Source organism: Pseudorasbora parva, chromosome 15 (assembly GCF_024679245.1).
Source record: "Pseudorasbora parva isolate DD20220531a chromosome 15, ASM2467924v1, whole genome shotgun sequence".
Lineage (NCBI taxonomy): Eukaryota > Metazoa > Chordata > Actinopteri > Cypriniformes > Gobionidae > Pseudorasbora > Pseudorasbora parva.
In genome coordinates, this window is record NC_090186.1 from 27,381,030 (window position 1) to 27,407,224 (window position 26,195).

The 26,195-nt window shown below is 39.6% G+C and overlaps 1 protein-coding gene across 1 annotated transcript in view; it reads right to left on the bottom strand.

Annotated features, from left to right (window-relative positions):
* Positions 1-26,195, bottom strand: part of ryr3 (ryanodine receptor 3) — a 132,543-nt gene that overhangs the window by 42,162 nt on the left and 64,186 nt on the right. Inside the window, exons 21-42 of the mRNA XM_067417529.1 lie at positions 23,950-24,191; positions 23,593-23,785; positions 22,984-23,200; positions 22,703-22,807; positions 21,778-21,881; positions 21,426-21,509; positions 20,071-20,230; positions 19,778-19,922; positions 15,046-15,251; positions 14,589-14,763; positions 13,533-13,741; positions 13,212-13,439; positions 12,930-13,090; positions 12,597-12,756; positions 9,301-9,387; positions 8,991-9,217; positions 8,055-8,874; positions 7,357-7,557; positions 5,119-5,221; positions 4,130-4,264; positions 783-1,056; positions 159-273 (exon numbers count right to left, since the gene is read on the bottom strand). Of these exons, the coding sequence (XP_067273630.1) occupies positions 159-273; positions 783-1,056; positions 4,130-4,264; positions 5,119-5,221; positions 7,357-7,557; positions 8,055-8,874; positions 8,991-9,217; positions 9,301-9,387; positions 12,597-12,756; positions 12,930-13,090; positions 13,212-13,439; positions 13,533-13,741; positions 14,589-14,763; positions 15,046-15,251; positions 19,778-19,922; positions 20,071-20,230; positions 21,426-21,509; positions 21,778-21,881; positions 22,703-22,807; positions 22,984-23,200; positions 23,593-23,785; positions 23,950-24,191 (4,351 nt within the window). The remainder of the gene's footprint in view (positions 1-158; positions 274-782; positions 1,057-4,129; positions 4,265-5,118; positions 5,222-7,356; positions 7,558-8,054; positions 8,875-8,990; positions 9,218-9,300; positions 9,388-12,596; positions 12,757-12,929; positions 13,091-13,211; positions 13,440-13,532; positions 13,742-14,588; positions 14,764-15,045; positions 15,252-19,777; positions 19,923-20,070; positions 20,231-21,425; positions 21,510-21,777; positions 21,882-22,702; positions 22,808-22,983; positions 23,201-23,592; positions 23,786-23,949; positions 24,192-26,195) is intronic.

The following is a 26,195-nucleotide window of genomic DNA, read 5'->3' on the forward strand; positions in this document are numbered from 1 at the left end:
TTTTATCATTTGATAGAATAGACAAAAAAATAAATGGGTTAAGTATGTGTATATTACAACCATCAAAATATAACATCACATCAACAGAATATATTCAGAGCACCCTACCCTAGAAAAAGCACTTTTGGTGCAAAGTATTGCTACAATTTTATTTTTACCTTATTCTTGTCTCCACCCAGCACATTGACCATGACTTCCATTACTGTCTCGTGCATACCAAGAACACGCATCAGATTTGGATGCTGGTAAAACACTTTGTTGTTCATGATGTCCCTGAATGCAAGAATAAAAGTAAAATCTTTATAGGGTGTAGCTGTAAAATACAGTGTTTTGTTGATATTAAAATTCCAGTCGACACAATAAGATGATGGTGGATATAAAATTATGTACTATTTTGTCCAAATAAATAGAAAATAGAAAATTAATTTAAAAAAAATCAAAATAATTAATGTATCAATGTTAAATTATTTAAATAAATATTAAATAAAACAGTAGAAACTATCATTTTAAAATCATTTTAAATGCTAAAATCTAATTAAATATTGGTATTAAAATACAGGGTTTTTTTTGTGTGTGTTTTTAATTAACTTTAAGGGAGCATTAAATGTGTTACATTAAATCTAAATGTAAAAATAGGGCAAATGGTTATGCACAATTAAATGTCCAATATTGGCCAAAATCGACCATTTAAAAATATCTAAATATATCGACTGATATATAGTATGGTACAGAAATCTTCAGGAGGATGTAAGCCTCGTACAGACCAGAAGATGAAATTTTACCCCAGGCCGTCAATCATGAGCTGGCCCTCTTCTTCACCCATGCGGACGCTGAGTAGTGAACGGATCTGGCCCAGTGAGGCCAGCAGGTTAATCGCATCCTCTACAGACTTGGCACTGATGGTGTAGCTCTTCCTCAAAGCCCTGAGCAGCTCACCGACACCATCATACTGCCTCCTCAAAAGGCTGAACATGCTGCGAACAAGTGCCGGGTCTTGGATTTTGCACTCCTGAGCCCAGCTAACCATAGTCTGAGATATCAGCTCCTTGAGGTTAGCTGGAAAAGACAAAAGCAGAATAAGAAAAAAAAAAGGATTAGGATTCTGCATCTTTTGCTATGTTTATCCATTTGTTGCTTTTTATTAGCTCTCTTTAATGTGAAGCACTGAATATGGAATAGTGCTATAATTAGTAAATTGTACTATATTGCATATAGTATAATACTAATAAATGAGTGAGGGTGAAAAGAAACTGTGTTACTAATATTACATTTAGAAAATCATGTAAAAGAAGTTTCAGACCCCTGCTCTAGTCATGCTTAATGTGCTAGGACCATTAGTGTATGTCGTTACATCTATTAATATTTTCTATTCACATATTGCCCCTGTATGCTGTTCTTAGAATAGCTGCTCTAATCACATACTCCTCTCATCAAGAGAGAGTGCAGCACTGGCGCTTTTTATCCAACATCAGCAAATTACATCCATTACAATACAGACCTTTCCACCCATTGCTGGTAACATGATTTAAGTATGTTAATATTCTTGCCATCTTAATACCCTTTGATGCCTATTTGCAGCTCAGTATGACTGCACTTCATTTTGGAGGCTATAAAACAAATACACAGTGAAAATACATTTCTAATTAAAGAATATTTTGTTGACCTTGACAAAAATACAAGCTTTGAAAAAATTAAGAGACACAGCAATTATCAGTGTCTGTGGTTTTACTATTTATAGGTATGTGTTTGGGTAAAATTTACATTTTTGCTTTATTCTATATTCACCAATCTTCCAGAGGTTTTCAATGGGGTTCAGGTCTGGAGATTGGGCTGCCCATGAAGCACCCCCAGATCATCACCGATCCTCCACCAAATTTCACAGTGGGTGTGAGACACTGTGGCTTGTAGGTCGCTGTCTAACCATTAGATGACCAGGTGTTGGACAAAGCTGAAAAATGGACTCACCAGAGAAGATGACCTTACTCCAGTCCTCTACAGTCTAATCCTTATGGTCTCTTGCAAACCTCAGCCTGGCTCTTCTTTGCTTCTCATTGATGAAGGGCTTTTTTCTAGCTTTGCACGACTTCAGCCCTGTCCCTAGGAGCAGCTGCCTTTTGCCATTCTTTTTGTAGGTCACAATGTCATCCTACGGTTGTTGAGTGACATTCGAATGAGTTGGCAGTCATTCCGGTCAGTGGAGAGTTGTTTTCGCCCTCTGCCGATCTGTAGCTTTGTTGTCCCCAATGTTTGCTGCTTGACCTTGTTCTTATGAAACACCGTCTTCGAAATTTTAAGGATGGAAGCAACCAGACATTTACTGTATCCCTCCGCCAGTAAGCCAGAATTGGACCCTTCTTTGCCTAACTCAAAACTTTTATTTTTTGATTCCAATTACTTTTGAGGTACTACTAGCACGTAGGCGTAGTTTTGTTTTTGCCATCCAGCTGGTCCTACTGCAAGAGGATAGTGATGACCACAGAAGTCATACTTTTCCTCCACTTAATCAGCACCCCATTCAGTAGAATGAGGTGTGCCTGTGTTGGAATTCAAGAGACATTTGAATGGAATGACTTCCCTACTTGTAGAGATGCTGATTTAAGAAAAAAAATTCAGTGGTCTCTTAATTTTTTCAAGAGCTGTATATCCCTTAATAGCAGTGGCATATATATATATCTATATATTGTGTTATATATATATATACACAACATATCTTTGTCCAGAGTCCAGCTAAGCTTTAAGCACATTCTGTACAAGTTAAAGGGGGGGTGAAATGCTGTTTCATGCATACTGAGCTTTTTACACCTTTAAAGACTTGGATTCCCATCCTAAACATAGACAAAGTTTCAAAAACTAATGTTGGACGTTTGATGGAGTATTTCTGTGTTAAAAATACTCCTTCCGGTTTCTCACAAGTTTCGGCGAGTTTTTTTCGAGTATGGGTCTACTTGACGTTAAATAGATCGTAAGGTCCTTGTATGGGCTGTACGGGCTCTTCTCCCGGAAGGGTGCGCGCGCGCGTGACTAGAGGGAGAGAGAGGAAATGCACGCTGTTAACAGTCTCTCAGGTGCAGATCCAGTCGTCCGTGAACACTTATGACGCGCCGCGCTCCAGTTTATTCCTATGGGTGACGTCGAGCGACTTCAACGCTTCAGCACAGCATTCCGGGAAGGCAGCGCTGCATTTGAACCGATTTGAACGCAGAAATGACGGGAAGCTTCAAGGCATCGCTTCAGTCGCGTCGCAAAGTGGATTTCCACGGTCACTGCTGTCACAGGACTTCACCAAATCATACCAAAGAAGTGTGTTTTTGACAGAGCGGTCCCAGCGATAAAGATTCGGTCCTGCTTTGGAAGCAGCCGGTGAGTAAATCAACTTCAAATGTCTCTGCTATTGCATGAGTAAACATCAGTAAACGATACGATCGCGTGCTTCGTCATTCAAATGCGCTAACGGTTACTCCATTGTTGTTCTGTATAACACTAGTCTGACTCTGACGTGCAAAACCGTTTTGCTTGCTACCTCTAAGGTCTAGTCACATACAATAGTCCATAAACCGAATCATGTCCTCATAAACTGCACACAAAGGCCCCTAAATACAGTACATACCACAGAGACGGACATCCTGATGTTGCCGTTTCTCCTGTTCAATTTATTTCAGCCTCAGATTTGATTGTGGATCATTATCTGTATTAGCTGAGATAGCGATGGGTTTCTCCACGCTTGAGGACATCACCGCTTTGTGCACATTCGTCATTCTTTAGCTCTGCCCACACGATACGCCTCCAGGCACTCGGTTTTTTCCGGAAAGACTCGGTACAGCCCATATTTCTTTTATAAATATGATAAAACTAAAGACTTTTCGGAGATATGAAGGATGCAATACTACTCTATAGGTACTCAAGATTGACATGAGATTGACTGAAACTGAGTGTTTCAACCCCCCCCCCCCCCCCTTTAAACAATGTTAATAATAAGTTGCCTATGAGTTTTTTTCTCATTAGAAATGTTTGCATTGGTTTAGAATGTTCTGGCGCTCAGACTTTTTAACCAAATTAAGCAAAACAAAGGGCATAATAACAGTAAGAAATAAAATATGTATGAAGATTTAGTTTTTGACAAAAGCCTTACTAGGAGTAACTTGCTCTTGCTCAGTTGGTTTATCCTCAGTTTTTTGAGGACGACCTTTAATCTTGTAAACCAGGGACATAAGGCGGCCTTTAAGAGATGTGTCCTCCTCCACCTCCTCCTCTTCCATAGGGATACCTGCATATATAAACAAAGATGAACACTTTATCATCCACCTGGATCCTGCACTGGTGGTAGTTAAGGAAAGACACCCTGATATGACTGTAAATAGCTTTGTGTGCACACTAGAACAGGGGTTTTCAAACTTTATGATGCCAAGGACCCCCAAATATGATGGATCTTTTATGAGGGACCCCCATCCTAAATTCCATCCATTTTTATGAAGAAACATATAAACTGTTAGATATATTGTGTGACATTATAAATACAATATATTGTTTCTAAACTTAATAAATTGGCTATACTTAATGTTGTACTTATAAGCCTGAAGAAAAACATTTTTCAACTAAAAATGATTTGTATAAGAAACTTTCATAATAAATGTATGTAAGCAGCTTATGTACTGCGTTAAGAATACTGCCTTACAACCCCAGTGAGCAAGATAAAGGGGATTCACTAGAAAGATACAAAGGAAACACATACAATTCTGGACAATAGCATATGTATACGGCAAGAAGGGAGAGAAATATTTAGAAATTAATCTTTATCCACTTTTTACTCTCTGAAATTTTCTGGGGACCCCATAGGACCTTCTGGAGGTCCCCTGGTCTGAAAACCGCTGCAGTAGAAAATAGTAAAGTGCTATACAAATGCCTTATTCATTCATTTTGTCTGCATTTTCCAATTATTAGAAGAACAGATAGTATATTTGTAATTTAAACTTGAATTCAAGGAAGAAGAATTGAAATGGAAACCTCACAAGCTCACATAAAGTAGAATTTGAAATGATTTGTCCTTTCAACAGACCTGTATAAAAATAAATATGAAGTGAGAATGGAGGTAGGCAATGGAAAGAATGGATAAACACATACCACAATGTAGACGAAGGTCATCATGGAAGCCTTGAAGTTCCTCTTGAAGCTCCTCAGGGCAGGTGCAATCTTCACCAGCGCTGAAGTTCAACAGCATGTTTATCTGCAATAAAAATGTATATGCTGCTACAGGAAAAAAGCATCACTTTTTTCACACAAAAACTGAGAAGTAATACGAAATACATTTCTGTCTTCTTTTTTATAAATGATGAATCATGAAATATAGATTTCATAAGCCTAACCTTTCAGATAAATTATGTAACATTCTAACAGATATCAGCTGTATCTTTAAGAATCCTTTCTGTTGCACTGGTTACCGAGACAAACAAGTTTATTTCAAACATGAGCTTATAATGTAGGCTAATGTACATGGGGGGGGTTCTCACTTAGTAGATGAGGTGTGTATTTTAAACTGCCTCAGTAAAACTCAGTAAAAGGGTGAACTTCTGCCAAGCTGTCCTAATCAGTGGCTCAGAATAATGGAGCACAAATCAAAAGAAAATAAAGTCAAGACCTTACATTTACATTTACATTTACGCATTTGGCAGACGCTTTTATCCAAAGCGACTTACATTGCATTTTAATGTACACATTTTTTGTCAATTCTTGTCAAGACACTGGCACTGATTTTTTTGCTTTACAAATTCAAATCAAAGCCAAAAATATATTCTGAAGCCTAGGTGCTTGTTTTCTAGTTCCCATCCAAGAGAACGCAGTTGTTTTCAGAAATTAGAAGAAACAATACAACAGCAGAAACAACATTCCTTTGTCTACAACTGGTCCAAAACAATGAAGGTTCTTACTAGAACCAGGAAGTATGATCATATTAGCCCAGTTCTGTCAACACTGCACTAGTTCCCTAATAAACATCGTATACATTTTAAAATCTTACTTATTACTTACAAAGCACTAAATGGTTTAGCTCCCTATTACTTGAGTGAGCTCTTAATACATTATCCTCCATCAGGTCTCAAAACTCTGGCCAGCTGATAATACCTAGAATATCTAAATTAACTGCAGGCGGTCGATCCTTTTCCTATTTAGCACCTAAACTATGGAACAGTCTTCTTAGCATTGTTCGGGAAGCAGACACACTCTGTCAGTTTCAATCTAGACTAAAAATACATCTCTTTATTATGGCATACACATAGAACATTTTTAACTTACATTATTCAAATCAATTGACTGATTTTTAGGCTGCATTAACTAGATCAGCCGGAACCGGGAACACTTTCCATAACACCTGATGTACTTGTTACATCATAAGGAGAACGGCATCTATGCTAATGTTAGTCTCTTTGTTTATCCCAGGGTTTACTGCCGTCAGCCGGATCCAGACCGTGTTCAGATTGAATGGTGGACCTGCACCCAGACATGACCAACTTATCCTGGAGTGTCTGCTGAGACCATGTCAATTGGTGTCTCCTCTGAATTTGCCTCACCAGCACGTCATCCTCAATAAACCCGTCTCTGGCGCAACGACTCCGATCTTTCAAATATTCATATTCTTGTGTAATCAACGTGCCACCCTCAATAAACCCATCTCTTGTGTGATACCCAGACATTTTGAATATTCCGATCTAATATAATTTCTGTCTTGTAAGGTGGCCAGAATAATAATCATACACTGTTTGTTAACAGGCCAGAGGAGAACTGGCACTCCGACTGAGCCTGGTTTCTCCCAAGGTTTATTTTTCTCCATCATGTCCTGATGGAGTTTTGGTTCCTTGCCAATGTCGCCTTTGGCTTGGCTTGCTCAGTTGGGGACAGTAAAATTATGATCTAAGTTACTTAACTAAATATACAAATAAAATTAATTTATTAGTTCTTATTTAATTCTATAAACTATAATACTGATCTGCCAACATTGTCGCTATATGATAAATTAAAATAAGATGATAACATCACTGTTTTCTCCAGAACGACTGTACAGCCAAATCTAATTCTGTTGTAATATTGTCCTGTTTAACACTGTGAGGCTGCTTTGAAACAATCATCATTGTAAAAGCCCTATATAAATAAAGTTGACTGATCTACATCCCAGGATGACTGCTTTTATTTTATTAGTTTTATATAATAACAAATACTGTATATTTGGAACAAAGGAAGTGATGTAAAACACATTATGATACTGCATGTGATGAAGACTGAAGAGTGTTCAAGACTCATTAATGGTCTTTGGAAATTCTGAGTTTTATAAAGAATGTGGCTCTATGCTGGTCTAAGATGAAGGCTTACCTGCTCTTGAGGAGGTGAACGGAACTCTCTAGTCTTCTTGGCAGTGACAGCAGCTGACATGTTGAAGGCTAACATCAATTCGTTGTAGCGGAACTTCTGATTGTACTGCAGCTTGGACACAAAATCATCTGAGAAGCCCACGATAGCCTCAATGCGCTGCTTCAGCTCACAGTCACAGAAATAATGCAGTAGCTCACACATCTGCATGATAAACAAACAGAACCCACTTCATTTGAATGTATATCTTATAAGATATATAATTATCTTATAAGAGTAACAGAGATGTAAGGTTAAAAGCCTGAAAAAGTAAAGCATTAACCTGATAATTTAGGGTAATATTATATAAAGACAAAAGTTAAAGAAACACTTTTAGAGAAGTTTTATTCTAGTATTATTCATATACTTATATTCATATTCATATGTAAAATAACTTTTACACTGTTTTGAGAAGATTTTATTTACTTTTTAATGAATTAATTAAGTTTTACTTTATATACTGTTAGGACAATTTAGTTTTAATTATTTTATACTAATTATTAAATATTAAATGACGATTACATTTTTTTAGCAAGCAAACTTATTCTTGTAGAATGTCAACATCTTTTTTCAGAACAAAGGTTTGCCATGATATGAACATTAATCAGAAAATGATGTGCATGGCAAATGACCAGTCATCATGAACAAGATAAGTCATTCACCTGCCGTTTCACCGATTCAGGCAAGCTCTTCTCCAGAAGACCTTTGGGAAGCTGTTTGGCCTCTTTACTCTCCTCCTCACCCGCCTCCACAGCTTTCTCTTCATTACTGGTGGCCTCCTCTTTCTCGCCTCCTTGTTCCGCAACTGCTGTCTGTTCCTCTTCCTCCTTACCATCCCCAAACACACTGGGGTCGATGAGGAGCAGAATGGTTCTTACCTCCTCGCTGGTCAACGCCCCCATTATTAGCAGTGTGCCAATCAACTTAAGAATCGGAACAAACTGATACTCAACACTTCCGCCCACAGGATCACGAATGTGGGTGCCTCCGCCGTGCACAGCTTCCGTCAGCATACTGATAGCTTTCTCCTTCAGGGTACCCAGAGGGATCTGGGGGCTGAAGAGAGGCTGATCACGTTTGGTGGTAATGAAACACGGAGGGGAAAAGTGGAGGTGTGTGGTAAGTGAGGTGCTCAAGCCCACTCCAGGAAGTGAGTGCTTCTTTGAGTCATCGGGGAAGAGGCGGATGCTCCTTGTCTCTTCCGTCACTGGGATTATAAACTCATTGTTCATCATCAAATGGGCCTCTTTGCCTGTTTCCAGGTGAATGCTGATAAGAACATCGTAAAAGCCTTCACGCAGCTGACCAGTAAGGTATTGATTATCAATTGTGTACAGAAGCTGCGATTGGTCGAGATGACTACAGAGGGCGTGAGCTACGCGAGTGTTGCCGAGGGCGCAGAGGGCGCAAAAAAGCTTTAAAGTGTGATAGTGGAACTGCCGTAGATCTTCATTTTCGGACAGCTCCATGATGTCGATACACCTACGGTGGGAGAAACAGGATGTAGGTTAAGATCATCCAACTCTGGAATTTGAGTAAGGAGCCAAATTAGCACTTTAGGGGTTAATTTCAATGAAAGTTCAATTTCAATGCATCACCTGTTCTCCTCTGGGATATGCACGGCCATCATCTGCAACGGCTCCAGACACTGCACCACCCAGCCATGCCGCTCACTCACACGGGCCGTCTCCACCGACAGGAAGGTGTTGGGCATTCTACTCCACAGCACGGACACAATGGTCTGGACATCCAGCCGAGGAGGACACTGGGGCTCTGGGTTTCTTTGTAAACTCTTAAAGATGGCTGAAGACAGGGGCATTGCATCCTGTGTGACGATTGATGAAGATGTCAGTGAGTTACAAATATGTGAACTAGAGGAACCCAAATACATTAATAGTAAAGACTTACTGGGATTTTTGGAAACTCAAACTGGAAGAGGTTGGGACTCGTGGGTTGAACAAACACAGCAGGGAAGAGCTTAGTGTTAGGCTCAACCTAAGAAGGCAGAAAGCATATTAAGTCCATTATGATTATAGTTCACTTGCTCTACTTGGACAATAAAGTTTTGCACACCAGGGGTGCCTGGAGGATTGTATCTTAGCACAATTTTTTTTTTTAAATTTAAAATTAAATTACATTTTTTACGCTTGAGTCTCTGAGCAGCAGAGGGCCACTTCAGGGCCGCTCGCTCAACCCAGAATGACATTTGACATGCTGGTTCAAAAGATATTAAATAAGTTGGGCTGTCCCTGACTAAAATATAAAACTAGTATTTGCTCAAGACATTAATTGAATAAGCACACATTTATATTAATTTATTTATATAAATATATACTGGAGAGAATTTCTAAACCATAATAAGCGTTTGTGTCATACATTAGCCTATTCCACACTACACAAGCTTTCACAGCCACAAAGAACAAGCAAAAGTAATTAGCCTATTCTGAATGTGTCAAAGATAGCAAGGAGACATTTTAATTGTTTATTAATAGCCTAAACTGATGTATTGTGTGTTAGTGCCGGCTGAAAAGATGAAGTTGGCAATGCTGACTCGCCATCGCCGCACGTGCCAAGAGAGAAATGCAGATCATGTAATCCGCTTTCATACGGATTACATGATCTGAGAGTAGCTTATTTATTTTCGTTTTGATTTGTTTAATTTAAAAGTAGACATTTTTAGCTTTCTATAGACATATTTCTTATGTCTGTTAGGCAAGCATCCATACGCTGAGTTTCAGTTCATTTATGAGACACTTCAGTTCACACACAATGCAAATGATTGCATCAGCGCCTCCATGTCATGATAATATTATGATATATTTGCTTCTTATTTATTAAATCCAGTCAATTGCCTGATGAAACATTGATTAAAATTAAAATGCAATATATACAAAACGAAATTCAATTTAAAGGAGCTAAACTAAATGAAGTGGTCAAAATCATATCTGACCCACACCATGTCTCTCCCGACATATTGCACATCTAATGTGTCCTTTCTCATGCTGTTCAGTTTTCATAATCAACATATATTAATTTTTTAAAAAACTATAATATTTAAACATAAATATGAAACAAAATTATTTTTATAATGGCTACAACAAATACAGTGCAGTCAGAGAAATTTCTGGTCGTTTTACAGTGAGTGAAGCGAGTGGAGCATTCGCTAGACCTGCCACAAGATTGCACTGTTTTCACTATGATGCTTCAAATATTTTCCCAAAACAATCAGAAAAAAGCTAAAGTTTTAAGAGGCTTCGTTTCACCATCCCTGCTCAATAGTTTTAGGCATTTTTGCAAATGTTTAGATAAAGTTGAGCTGTTTTAGAGAGTATTTATTTACTAATTTCGAGCCTGGTTTTAAACATATGTAGTGTCATTTTTTATGTGTGGAAAAAAAAAATCAGATTTCTTTTTCCCCACCTATGCATTTATTGTATTATATTATTATAATACAATAATTATAGTTATAGTATAATATTATGCAATTATAGTACAATAATATTATTGTACACACATTTGACTTTACAACACACAAACACACACCTTTATTTATTCTTATTCTCTCTTGCTTGCTCAATATACAAGGAGTATGTGTATACTCCTAAATATATTATTAATACATTTTAAAATTGTGTAAAAAATAAAAACAGCATTAATCAGCACCCTCACATGGTACGCACTGTGCGTACAGCCGTACGGCTGCAGGCGCCACTGATGCACACTAGCACCACTATTAATTTAAACTCATTCTGCTCAGACATGGTACAGCCTTTAAATAATTGCTATTGTGAGGCAAGTCTGAGTCTGAGGCAAGCTAAAACTAGATTAAATAACAGTTCTTCATTAATGTTATATTGCAATAGCTTTTACTGGCTCTCGGGAAAGTCTCACTTTCAACCCAACTAACTTTCCAAATGCTTAACCCTGCAAAGTCTGACATGAAATAGTCAGAGAAATCGTTTTCTTTTTTAAATGGAACAATTTATTGAACTTTTAGAGAAAATGTTCAGGGAAAAGGTTTTTGTTGAGTATTATATTCGATACATCAGGCTTTTATGTCCAATTTTATATGATGGAGAGGTTATAAAAATTTTAAAAATCTAAAATGTTGCCTAGCAACGAGGGGGCGCAGACACTGGCGTTATCTGTTCACCGCTTCTCCACCAGAATCAAGTAAACTATAATGTTAGATTTATGATTTTATTTTTATTTTTTATTACCGGGACCAGTCAAATCAGTCAGAGTTATAACTGGGACTGTTTTGCATGGATTTTACCGTCTCAGATGACTTCACTCGGCTGTTAACAGTTGGTAGCGCTAACCGGCCAACGGCTTTTTCTAGCTGTCTATCACCAGTGGTCTCGATCTCCCTAATAATATCACAAATGATTGTTTAATGTGGAGTTCTTCTCTTATTCTGCATACTGCCTCTGTGGTTAGTGGTTAAAGAAATACGTGAAGTTCGTGTGGCTGGCATAATGATCCACTCTGACAGCTGATGGAATATAACAACTACAATGCTCCATCATATTTATCAGTCATTCAAGAACTTGGACTCCTACGGTGGCCTCATTACATCCACAGAAGTGCTTGGCTAAAGTTTGTTTAGTCCCGGTCTGGTGAAACCATCTCTTCTATCTGGACAGCTGTGCACCCTGTCTCGTCTCTTTCACGTCATCAGAGGACTGATACGCTGAGGATTATTAGTACTCCACAAACACTCATTGGCTCCATCCCCCTTGGATTAAGACCCGCACCACTGGGTACAGAGCCTTCTGTGCCGCTGCTCCACGGAGAATGCCCTCCCTGAACATCTGAGGGCTCCACAAATGACTGATATTTTTTTTAAATGGGACTAAAAACATACCTGTTTAGAAAGTTTTTCACATGTTTGTGTTGATTTTAACTTAATTCTTAATTGCTCTTTTATTTTATTTTCTCCCTTTTGCAGCACTGAGATTTTCTTTAAAATGTAAAGTGCTTCATAAATAAAATGTATTATTATTTATTATTATTATATAATTAGTATACTCAGCAAATAAAACAACCGAACTGAGCAAAAATTATGCATTTTGGTGCAAAAAATTAGAATTTAATTATTCTAACTCTTGTAGTGAGCTTTACATATGATATTGCACTAAAAGACTACACACTTATTGTTATTTATGTCCCTGTGTCCTATATAGGTTAGAAATTGAGAGTACCTGGTATGCAGTAGGCAGCTCTCTGCCATTGGCCGTGAATGAGACCAGGCCTGAGGCAAGATCTATGGAGCAGCCAATCTCCAGATCAGTGTTACTACGGCCTGTGGAGCTGCTGCCAATGTCGCCAGCACAGACCATGTAACAGTTACTTCTCCTCACACTAAATTAAGAGAGATGACAAAAAGACAACAATGAGGAACACTCAAGAGAAATCCCTAACATTTCTTGGCTATTAATATATGTTGGAGAAGTGTGAAAATGACTGTGTGAAAACGGAACCGGTTTCTTTTGGTGTTTTTTGGTTAATAATGAGAATCAGTCTTTTGAACTGACCTCTCATGAACACGTCCCCGTTCGTCTCCCAGTGTTACTGTGACGGTACGAACTGTGTTGAGGCTGAAATATTTGCTGTAATAATGGTAGTCTGGTGTTACCCAGCCCACCCAAACTGATGATGGATCTTGTCCGGCAAACACTCTCACAGAGTAGAAGTACTAAAGCACAGGTATATTTACATCAAAGTCAAATAATAAAGTTATTTTATTATTCTCAAAACTAAGTAATTAAACAGTGTTAAAAAGGTTTTTGTTTTTTACAGAAAAAAAGGTTTTGTACCTTTGTAATGCTGCCATAATCAATCTTGCCTGCATCTTCCTTCTTGGCTTTTTGGCCCTCAGCGATCACCTCATTGATATCAGTGATCTTTCGAGGACCAGAGTGAAACTCAACGGGCATGCTCAGACGACAACAGACCATGTCGTCGTTGCTGGTCTGGGTGCCAAATGTCTTGTGTGTCACCTTTAGACATGGAGGTGTGTCCACAGTCCCATCTATTCTAGTAACCTAAACACAAAGGGATGCCAATTAAAGGACTCATTCCAGTATTTTTCAAGACAGTCCTAGGATATAATCCACAAGTTCAACATCTAACTATACCTCAATATGGGGGTGTTCCTCTGGTACATTAACAAATGTAGGCAGGCGTTTGCTGAACCACATGGTGACCTCTCGATTCATGTTGACAGCAAAGGGTTCAAAGCCCTCTTGAAGGCCGCACATAGTGTAGTACTTAAAAGTACTAGCGTCTTTCCCCAAATTCATGCGACCAATTTGGGATAGACCCAGGCTGCACACTGGGATGAACCCTAGGGGTGACAAAGGTCAGTTTGTATCAACATTTTCAGTAAGTTGGGCTGAAAATCGATTCCCTGTCACTTAATGCCATGCTCCTTTACTTTTATTTTGACTAATAAATGTAATATAATATATAATTACAGGTCTTGTTTTTAAGAAGAATATTATACTCCTTGTTTACTATATAAAATGAAAAGAAAGTCTGATCCCTTCTGTCACTTGTGTAACAGTGCAAGCCCTGGTACATACATGCACATGTTCTGTGACTGTCCTCAAATTGCGCAGCTCTGGTCTTCTGTCCAGGACTTATTGACAGACCTTTTGAGGATCCAAATCCAAAAGGACCCATTGGTTTTTCTTTTGCTGGATGATTCTTCGCTAACACTATCTGTCAGTCAAAAGAGGATTTTGTCTGCTGCCCTTACTGCAGCTAAAAAGGTTATAATGAAACTGTGGTTGGAACCGTCTACCCCAGCTGTGTCTATATGGAGGGCTTATTTGTTGGACATTGTCGTATTAGACTGTACCACAGCTAAACTGCACTGCGCCTCCAGAAGGACATTACAATTTTGGGTGGATCTTTTTAAGATTTTGTCAAAATGTTAAAATCTTGAGATGTACCTTTATCTATAAGTGAGTATATGTAGATTTGTATTTTTGCTTATTTGCTTTCCTTCTTTGTATCTGTGTCACATGGTATACTAATCTTTCTAAATGGATCCATGTTAACATTTTCAAGTCTTATTTTTACGTCTTATGATGATCGTGGGTGGATTTTGGGCTCTGATGTAAATAGTTAAAATGTAAAATGTCTAATAAATAAAGAAATAAAAAAAAAGAAGAATATTATATGCTTACCATCTTCAGTTTCAAAGTCAGCAAAGCAGAGCTCAGAGCCCTTGTTGGTGATTAAGATCTCGCCATTCAGGGTGAATATCATGGATTTGTCCTCCATGTTGATCATGCAGCCCACCACATCTCCTTTATGCCACGTCCTCCCAAAGAAATGACTGCCCATATGCACCCGGCGGCCCTGGAAGCAATTTTTGAATTAGATCAAACCCAATAAATCATGTATCATTATTGACTAATATATTAGCATTCATTATTAGTTTATTGTGTGATCAGTTGAAGATTTTATCATATGTAGGTTCATGAGAAAATATAAATGTTTAACACATTCAGATTGGTTTACAGTCCACAATGAGAATCCTTTGACTTCACTGTATGTATATATTGTACACAATATATTGTACTACTATATATCAAGAATAAAAACTGATAACAGACCAATAAAACAGTATCAGATAATCACCCTGTATCCATCAAAGACGAAGGATTGGTCATCTAGTCCCAGTTCCTTATCAGGTCTGCATCCAGGCCGTGCCCAGCCCACCCGCATGTCACCCCCAGTGAAAGCCTCAAACTCAAAATACCACTTCCCTGTCTTCACAGCATAGGTCTTCTCCACACGGAAGAGACGAATGGATTCAATGCCCTCCTTATCTCCATGCTGAGCAGCTAAAGAATGGACAAAAATTGTACTTTAGGAATGGAAAAGTTATGAGCTATAAAATAAAATGTATAAAAAATAAAAGCACATAGTTTTTTTTTACATGTCTTAGAGCTTATTAGAAATATTCTTCATTCCCCCTGTAAACTGAGTAAATTAAAAGGAATTGTCTCTTGTATAATTGCAAACCTGCATGTATGTCAAAGTGATTTAAAAGAAAGTGTGTTACAATTTCGGTCTTGTTTTCCCTATCTTGTGTTTGATGACTTATTCTGAAATGCAGGTTCCGTTGTTCCCAGTATAAACTTCCAAGTAAGGGTGTGTCTCAATCAGTTCCCTAGTTCAGTAGTCAGGGCACTGATCAGTGAGCTGATTTAGACACATTAAGTGTGCCAGAAGGACTGCCGCTTTGCATTGCTTGTGCTTGTTGTGTAATAATCACTTGAAACTTAGCAAACTGACGGCTCCAGTAGTAGGGTGAAAATATTTATCTTGAACTCCGTCATGGAAGCTATGAATAAACCTTAATTAAACAATCAATTAATCAGTAATATTATGCTGTAGCCAGATTGGACCAGTGGTTTGGATTGATGGATGATTCAGCTGCTGGCGCCATCTTCTGGTCAGCCACAGGAATTAATTTGGCATGCAACTCTTTAAGTGCATTATAGGTATTCTATAGCCATTGTGCGTACATCGGTTGTACACTTGTTGTTGCGGTGCATTATGGGATTGAATGAGTGCACTCGATAACATCCACTATGGTTTCAAATACAACTTCAAATTGCTGTTCCCTCAAATAGTACATAATTTAAGGGTATAGGAAGGCGATTTTGGACACAGCCGTTTTCACAGCTTTTTTTCCCCCAATCACCCTTGTTCCTTTCCATAGTGATTCCTTACCCACACCTATCCAAAGTATTTATACCCCTGTGTTCTCTTTCATCATCTCGTGTTCGAGATCCACCTATGGGAAGGGCATCTGTACCTGACCTCTGCAGAAGCAACCAATTGCACCTGACAAGACAGGCAGGAGTGCGCAGCCAATGCCCAGTAAGGTCCCACCCCTTACTTGCAGGCATATATAGGCTGCATATGCTACTGTATATCAGTTGACATTGGCTTCTCGAGATCTCTGCACTGACACAGCTCAGTCGAATTTGCGCTGCTCAATTTTTGTCTACAGGAGGCCAGGCGTGACAGTTTCCATTTCTGCCTGTTTGCTGTATCTGCTCTCGGAGCCGCCAATGCTCTCTACCCGTCTTCCAGTTACATGGCGGCCGCCACAGACTTTTCCGAGTTTTTCGCAGGTATGTCACTCTCTATTCCTGCTTCTTCCGGCAGTGGCTCATCACGGGCCTGCCCGGTCGCGTGTGGTGCTCTAAACACCGCTAAAGACCTTCACCAATTCTGCGTGGTTTGCTTGGGTCTTAAGCACGTGCAGGAGGCTTTAGAGAATCCGGAGAACTGCAGTCACTGCCTAGTCCTCCCAAAGAAACTCCTGCAACACCACCTTTAATTTGCTGTTACCCAGGGCGGCGAGCTTGACTGCTCAGACTCGGATTTGGGATACAGTGATGACAGGATCCCCCGGGAAACGACTGCTCTTATCTGGGGTGACCAGCCCAATCCTCACCGAAGTTCACCGAAGAGGACATCTATGCAGACAACCGCCCGTTAGCCGACAATCCGGCCGTGTCAAGTGACGAAGACAAAGCGGGCCTTCTCAGGGTCTCAGAGGACAAGGAGGCCATCTCGCCCTCTGGAATTCCCCAGGTAAGCGCCCCTGCGGCCTTGCCTCAGTCCATCCTCCTGAAAGTGTGTGAGCGAGCGGCCACTCGTCTCAACATCGAATGGCCGCCTCCACAGGGGCGAGGGTGCAATATCGCACATGTCTCAGGCTACAGGGTCTTATGGCTTCATCTATCCAGGTTTTGCTTCTAGAACTCCTGAGGATAAGAGCGTTCAAGAGAGCGAAATGGGTTTTGTCACTACATTTCCATTACACGATCGGTTCTGTAACGATTGCCGTTCTGTAACAGTGACGTGCACATGCGCTGCAGCACTGCGCCTCTAGAAGAACGTGGACTTTTACGCGCAGAGCGCCCCTCGGGTGACAGTTATGTTGCGGAAAGTCATGACGACGGACGCATCCTTAACAGAAGGAGAAGGCCGAAGTGTGAACGGTTTGTGGCCGAGCAAACTACGTTCAGAGCACATTATTTAGAGCTTCTAACCATTTGGAAGGCTCTGAATAATTTTCTGCCTTGTCTGCAGGGACATCATGTGCTTGTACGCTGCGACAATACCACTGCAGTGGCTTATATTAACCGTCAATGCGGTGTGCGTTCATCAAAGCGTCGTTACACGCGACTCATGTTCCAGGGAACCCGCTCTTCGGAGATTCTCAGATAGTAGACATAATATGGATGAGATTCGGACAGGCGTCCGTAGATCTGTTCTCCTTACGCAAAAACAGCCAATGTCCTATGTTCTTCTCACTAAAGGACTTGGCCCTCGGGGTGGACGCACTGGCCCACCCATGGCCCAGAGTGCTGCTGTATGTCTTCTCTCCCCTGTGCCTAAAAATTCCCACACTGGCCACGGTAAGAGAGAGGGGCCTTTCTCTCATCCTGATAGCTCCCAGGTGGCCCAAAGTGCCATGGCTGGCATAGATAATCCCTCTGTTGCATGCCCAGCCATGGTGCCTCCCTATCCGCACAGACCTACTGTCTCAAGCATGGTATGATGCGCAGGGTCTCACTTCATATCAGTGCTCAGTCTCTGATAATTTGTTTTCTCCAAGACCTTATGGATAAGGGCAAGTCCTTTTCAACTATTAAGGTCTATCTGGCAGCTATCTCTACTTGCCCGTCGCTCTTTGCCAGTCATTAGGAGAACGATCCCTGAATGAGACCTCTCCATGGTGATGGAAGCTCTGTCTCAATTCCCTTTTGAGCCTCTGGGGAATATTTCCCTAAAATCACTGACTGCCTTGGCGTCAGTCAAACATGTCAGTGAGTTACATGCACTCTCGGTCCACCCCTCGTGCATTAAATTCTCTCTGTGTGGAGATAAGGTTTTCCTTAAACCTTATCCAGCCTTCATGCCGAAATGTTTCACTGCGTTCACATCAGAGGTGTTGGAGCTGTCCGCTTTTCACCCTCCTCCCTTTTCCTCCGCGGTGAATCAAAGGTTGAATGCCATGTGTCCAGTCCGTGCGTTACAGACGTATTTGGCTAGAACCAGCACGTATATGTTCTGCTACCAGTTGGGCTTCTCCCCATACATTTGTGCGTTACTACAGGCTGGATGTCACCAGAACCTCAGTAGCACATTCGGTCTTGGGGATGGGGTCTTCCTAACCCTGCCTTCTTTTATGTGTGCCACACGTTTCATGTCCTGCTCCACACCACAGTTACGCGTATGCGTCGGAATAAACATACCCATATACAGTAGCGTATGCAGCTTATATATGCCCGCAGGTAAGGGGTGGGGCCTTACTGGGCATTGGCTGCGCGCTCCTTCCTGTCTTGTCAGACTTGGTGCAATTGGATGCTTCTGCAGAGGACAGGTACGGATGCCCCATAGGTGGATCTCTCTACTCGATGTTTAAGAGAATCGGGGTTACGACAGTAACCTATTATTTCCTTTGTTCAGGGTCTGATGTTATTCTTTGTTGTTTCTGATGTTATTCTTTGTTGTTATTCTTTGTTGTTTCTTGGTTCAGTCATTCAATGGAATAAAGTAGTGGCTCTGCCCTTTAGTATCATTGTGTGGACTATATTGAACATAAACCAGAGAAAGCAAAGGATAGATTTGTCTGAGGAGAATCTAAAGAAAATCATAGACGTGAATGTTTAAGGTGAAGGCTATAAGAGCATCAACAAGCAGATCGATGTTCTTTTGACTATAGTTGCAAATATTGTAAATAAGTTTAAGGTCCATGGGACTGTAGCCAACCTCCCTGGACATGGCCACAAGAAGAAAATTGATCCCAGATTGAACAGAAGGATAGTGTAAATGGTAGACAAAGACTTCCAAAAATACACAAGCTGGGCTCCAAGGTCAGATTACATCAGTGTCTGATCACGCCATTCAATGTTTTTTGAGCAACAGAAGCATACTGAAGCTCACAGATTGAAGCAACCCTTCTTTGAAAGCTTTGTTTTTCTATCTATGCAGGGCACAACACTATCAAGGCATTCTGGAGTGAAATGTACAGCCAAGCGTCAAGAAGCTCTGTCTCAGTTACAGCTCATAAATCCTCCAACAGTATAATGACTCAAAACATACAGCTTAAAGCACCAAAGAATGCCTGAGAACAAAAATACGGACTGTTCTGTGGCCTTTTATGAGTCCTGATCTGAATCCTAAACAAACATCTATGGATAGGAAAAAAACATGTGTAACTGTTGCAGCCTCTGAGAGAGAGAGAGAGAGAGAGAGAGAGAGAGAGAGAGAGAGAGAGAGAGAGAGAGAGAGAGAGAGAGAGAGAGAGAGAGAGAGAGAGAGAGAATACATGAAAACTCACTCTCTTGATCAGGTGGGTCTATGAAATATCCATATCCAACCAGAGTACGTATGGCCTCACGAAGACTGTCTCTGTTCGATTTCTTAGTGCGTTCATCTAATAAAGCATATGGCACCAACCGTGGATTACGACGGTTTTTCAAATCCTTTGAATAAAATGCAAAAGACATGATTTTACACAACTTCATGGGGGAAAAATATGTTCATTTTACTTTTAATTGTTCTTAACAGGTTTGTTTGTCAATGCACTTAAGGCAACACCATATCTGATGAATAATGAAAATATTTTTTTACCTGCTGAATACCATAGGTCCATCCTTGTTTAATGCGATCTTTGGCCCAAACGTTATGAGCGTTTTCAGCCAGTTTATCAACTAGAACCTCTTGACCAGGTGTCAGTTTCACATCAGAAAGGTCTAGTGGTGTAGGTTTGTAACCATTTGCCATCATGTAGCTTTACATGAATTGGGAAACAAATGGGAATTAAAAAGGAATTAAAGCATAACAAGGAAAGTATTTCACAATTGTAAAATGTTTGATCAATCAAACTTAATTAAGACAGCTAGCTGAAAAATGAAATTTATTAGGGATGCACCGAATTTTCGGCCACCAAAAATTTTCACCCGAAAATGGCCCAAAAGCGAATTTTCGGTTTTCGGCTGAAAGACTTTTATCACCGAAACAATACGGCCGAAATGTTGTGATGACGCAAACAGAAACCACGACCTGCACGTGCTTGAGTGCGTCTCAATCAGATCCCTAGTTTAGTTGTCAGGGCACTAAGGGAGTCAGCCCATTGACTTATGTCCTGATCAGTGCCCTGACAACTGAACTAGGGATCTGATTGAGACGCAACCCTTGTCTAAAGCAACATATCTGCGATGTGGACGTATGTGGTTCACCTCACATCTGATGACACATCTATAATATGGATTGTAACTTGAAAATAATGCTTTGTTTCTGTTTCTGTTGATGGATACACGTAACGTTACTGGCTCCAGCGTTAATAAAAAAAAACGAGCAAAACGGTCTCTCTTTTGTTCAATGCATGCGAGTGCTGCCGTATGACCAGTCATGTTCTCCGTCATCACCCGGATGTAGAGCCAGAAGACGTGAATGAGCTCGCGCACACTGTGAGAAAATCTGTCTATGTACAATCATCCAAAACCGCGCACTTGTCTCAGCGCGCACATATTGAGTTCTCTTTCAAGTCTTGCGCTTAAACGGACAAACTCACACAAAAAGTATGTCAATATGTCCATCTTGATGAGTATCCAAGACATAGTCTGAATATGCCTTAAGTGAAGTGTATACAGTCGAGAAAGACGACACATATCCGTTAAATAGGTCTTAAAAGGGCAGTAAACTTTACTCTGTTTCATGTCAAACAAAATTATTTGAAACTTTATTATTAATTTATACAATTGCAATGCCTTGATTTTTAGTAAATGTACACAGTCATAGCAATAAATGCAATGGTTACTATTGGTAACAATTATTAATCATTGCCATCATTTCTTTCGGTGTTTCGGTTTTTGGTTTTCGACCTTGGTTTCCTCTTTTTCGGTTTTCGGTCTCGGCCAAGAATTTTTATTTCAGTGCATCCCTAAAATGTATGGTTTTGGTTTTTAAATGTGTGCTAGTTTTACTTCTTGGGGAGTTTCATCTTTTTCAGGTCTTCCTCAGCATTTATATTGACTTGTGCAACATGGCAGCCCAAAGCAAGTAGGGTCCTGAAAAATTATAACAGTATGAGCAATACTGTCAAAAACAAGTAGTGCAAAAGGAATAAATTTGTTTTACCACCTCATTTAGCTGGTTATAGCGTTTCTATCTAAATACTGCTGAGTCTAGAGACTGCATTGGGATGAAGTGAATTTGCAGTCACAGCCTGTCAATATTTACTGATATGCATTAGCATTTTAATAATCATGGCCCAAACAACACCTTTTTACAGTATATGCAAGTCTGTATCATGTAGGAAAGTCTGGTAATACTCACTTCAAAGTTTCAGTTGACATTTGCAGGTTATAATTCTTTTCTGTTTCTGGCAGTTTAGAAAAGTCGACAAGACAAGGGTGCTGTCTCTTGTTGTCATCTCGAACCTAAACAAAAATTGCAGTTCATTTAAATATATATATATATATTAATTAGTGAGTGAAATAATAAATCAACAAGGGCAGGTTTAAGTCAGATACTGCAAAACTAATACCTCTCTAATTCATGACCCGTAAAACTCTTTAGATTGATGTGACGCGAGAGAGAATTCTAAAGCGTTTAGAATTGAATAATGGTGGAAGTATGAAAGTGGCATTGCGCTTGCCAAGCTGCTCTTGTCCTGTAATCCCACACACTTATAGCAATGCCACCTTGAGCCAGCAAAGTCTTAATACAATCTGATTAATCAGAGACCAGCTGGGCCTCTGAAATATTTGTTATTAATGCTAAGATCTGGCCTCAGAAGTAACGGCAGAGCTCAACCAGAAATAATTTTTCTGCCAAGCACTTGGACAACATGCTGCTCATTAGGATTGTTTTAACTACTGTAATACTGCACAAAGCTCTGTCATCAGTGCACTTTTCCACTGTGCTCTGTAATTTCTGGAGTTACTCTCCTGCAGTAAAGAAATAAAACCGGATCAAAGTACTTTCCTTTTGTCATTACCATTTAAAAATGAGATCTGAATGCCCATCTGCTGTGTAGCTACTCAGGATGCTTAAATATTCATTTAGGCTGCAGCCAAGGACTCTCAATCCAGGCTGACATTTTCAATTATCCTCCTCTGGGTTCCTACAGTAGTTAAAAGTTACACAGCAGAAATTATCCTGATATCGGAGCGTCTCATACAGAGAGGATCTTGCTTTTGCTGAGAAATTCTGATGATGCTGTTTAGCATTTACATAGTCCCCTTAAATGTTTTCCTACCTTGCCGTACATCCAACCAAGCTCTATTTTGTTCATGCCCCAGAGCTCATGGATGTTCTCAGCTAACTTGTCCCGCACATTTTCAAGATATGGAGGCAGGACAATCTGGATCATAAGACAATAACAACAAAAAATAGAGTACAACTGTAAAATTTAATAATCACATATTTTAAATAATCTTGAATTAATTGACTAGCCCTAGTAGAGTGTGAGAGCAGGTAGAAGAGAGTGTAAACATTGTGTAAACAACAGTATGTTGAATTACTCAGTTAATATCTCACCTGGCTGGTGTCGACAGGGACAGGAATAAAGGAAGCCTGGGACAGGAACTCCATGGTGCCCAGAAGATCTCTCACTCCTTCCAGGTCTCTTTTATACTCCTTCACTGGCTCCACACGCATCTTTTCTTTGGGGAGCAGGGCTTCATAACATGGTGCATATCCTGCTGGAGGAAGGAACTTAAAGTCTCCATGGCGACCACCCAACAAAAAACGGACCCTTGAGGAAAAAGAAAGAAAGATGGCATTTAAACTCATGATCAATTACTTGATTAATCCTAATAGCAACACCGGGTTGTCCAAAAATGTCTTGGTGCTACTTAATTTGTTTGGATTTGGTTGAGAAGTCAAATGATGAGTAATGGCTTGTCTCTGTTGATTGAACATAAAGCGAAAGAAGAAAGGGTTCATTTGTCACACAGAACTACTCCTGTACAATCATTTCAGAAGTGCTATGCTCAAAGTGAAAATGATAGAATGATTATTATAGAATTTTGTCCTCGTTAATATTAAAATTAATGCACACTGTAAATCTCACCATATTCCTTCTTGCTATTTATGCATCTGTTACTCAATCTGACAGATCAGCAGTGTTGGGCACTTTAAACTCACTTGACCCCTGCAGAGAAACTGACGACGGGAAAGAAGAAGCCATCTACGTTGAAGTCTTCAAACATGCCTTGAACGGGCTGACCATTAATTCGGAAAGACATGCTGGGGGCTCCGAGATCCAGACAGCAGCTCACCACATCATCTGAATTCAGCAAGTGCTGGTTAATAGAGGCCACGGCCCGTGGGATTCGCCCTATCAGACGTGGAGAGAATAGAGAATTTAGTAGATTTGTGTGAATACTGCTTCTCAAATAAGAGCATCAGAAATGATTAATGAGTCATGTTCATATATACGTTTTTCATAATGTTCAATAAATCAGCTAGTGAAGAACATCCTTAAAACAGCCTTAAATTTACCTGACCACAGATGAAGCCCATCAAAACTATAGGAGTAAAGATCGTCACCAACACCATTTCCTCCCCAACCCTCTCCACCCCCAGGATAGGGGGCGTAGCCTTTGGTGGTGGCCCAGCCAACACGAAGGTGGGTGGGCTCACTGGTCACATAGTGGTCTACTTGATCGATGATCAGCTCAAAGTACCATTTCTTATACTGCGCAGAGCCCTCACTCATTCCCAGGAAGATGTTGGGTCTCATACTGTATAAAGAGACATCACATTGGAATACATAAATTATTAAGAAATATTAAGTCCATTGAGGATGTTAATGTGTTAACAATGACTGTCAGCTTCATACAAAAAAATAATTGTCTTAATTTGTGTTTTTGTCTTGTGGTCTAGTAAAATATATACAGTAAAAATCTGTAAACCAAGAAAAATATATCTTAACAGTAAATCTTGTTTTTGGTTTTGGCATACACTTTTTAAAGTAATCAATACTTTTTTCAGCAAGCACACACTACAATGATCAAAAGGGACAGTGTAGACTTACATTGTTACAAATGATTTCTATTTCAAATTAATGTTGTTCTTTTGAACTTTCTATTATACAAAGAATCAAGAAATTTTTTTATATTTTAAACAAAAATATTAAGCAGCATGGCTGTTTTTAAAATTGATGTTGATTTGACTTGACTTAACATTTAATTAAATAGTAAAGGTTATGCGTATTTGGTGTGCTGTCTGGGGGGAGGGCTCTGAGCTCAAAAATTGGCCTGAACCCAGAGTACTCCCCCTCCCAGGGTGGGATAGGAATAGTTAGTTCCTACAGATTTAGTCAATTACAGGTAAATCTCAAATCTACCCTTTCTGATAAAAATACTAGAAAAGGCAGTATCCTCACACACTATGCTCCTTTTTAGATAGAAATGGTATCTGTGAGGATTTCCAGTCAGGATTTAGACTATATCATGAGACTGCTCTCATTAGAGTTACAAATGATTTGCTCTCGTCATCCGATCTTGATTGTATCTCTCCACTAGTGTTACTCGATCTTAGCGCTGCATTTGATAATATTGACCACAATATTCTTTTTATTAGACTCCAAAATTATTGACCGTTATCAGTTTGTACCAGTAAATAAAGAGATATCATACCGATCACAAGTTCAGCATGGAGTACTGCAAGGCTCAGTGCTAGGACTGTTGCTTTTCCCTGTATATGCTACTCTTGGGATATCATTAGAAAGTATGGCGTTAGTTTTCATTGTTATGCTGACGATACTCAGCTCTATATTTCTTTGCGCCCTGATGAAACTTACCAATTCACAAGATTAACGAAATGCATAGCTGATATAAAAAAAATGGATGAATAGTAATTTCCTACAACTTAAAGGGTTATTTCAGCGATTAGCATATGGCTTTGTATCAGTAGAAACCCTGGAGTATATTCAAATGATTGTGCTTTCCCCCCTCATATCCCCCTGAGACAAGAGATTTATGCATTTTATTTCTGGAAAAAATTCCTCCTATGATGCAAATTGACGATATTTAAGTCTTTTAACTTCTCAAATTAATTTCTATGAAAGTTAAGCTTGCAAAGGCATGAACAAAAACGCGCCAGACTGAACTTGCGTTGTGAATGTATGTCGCGAGTGTAGTCGCGATTACCTCAGCTCTCATCATGAAGGCTCAGCTCATTTATCTGACTCCTGCAGTTAGTGCTCAGTGCTGTGATACTTGCGAGGTGACTCACTCATTATATTGAACAAGCACGTTTAGTTTTTAATTGTAGTGTCTTCTCCAACTCAGTCACAGTAATTAAGTTTGTGGCTTTGGGAATGGCCACACAGGGCAGCTAAGTATTCTGGGAATTGAAGTCTTTCATCCCCATGAGACAAAAATACATTTTCTGTCTTTTCTCAGTCTAGAAAGCACCAAATTCAAAAATATTTTCACTGTGTCAACTAGACTCTCCCCTGTGGATGGCCTCATCGATATCAACCAGCATCAATGTTGCATAATTTTCCTGTTACCATTGTGAAGCTGCTTTGAAACAATCTGTATTTTAAAAAGCGCTATATAAAAAAAATAACGGTGACTTGACTGGAATAGTTAGGAGATGGTGTGATGGAAGTCTGCTGGAAAACTATCATGGAACAAAGGTAAGTCTGCTGTATATATGCCTCTTGTTAATTGAGTTGATTAACTGAATGTGCTCCTCCTGTGTTAATTAGGTTAATTATTTGAACATGCGCCTCCCGA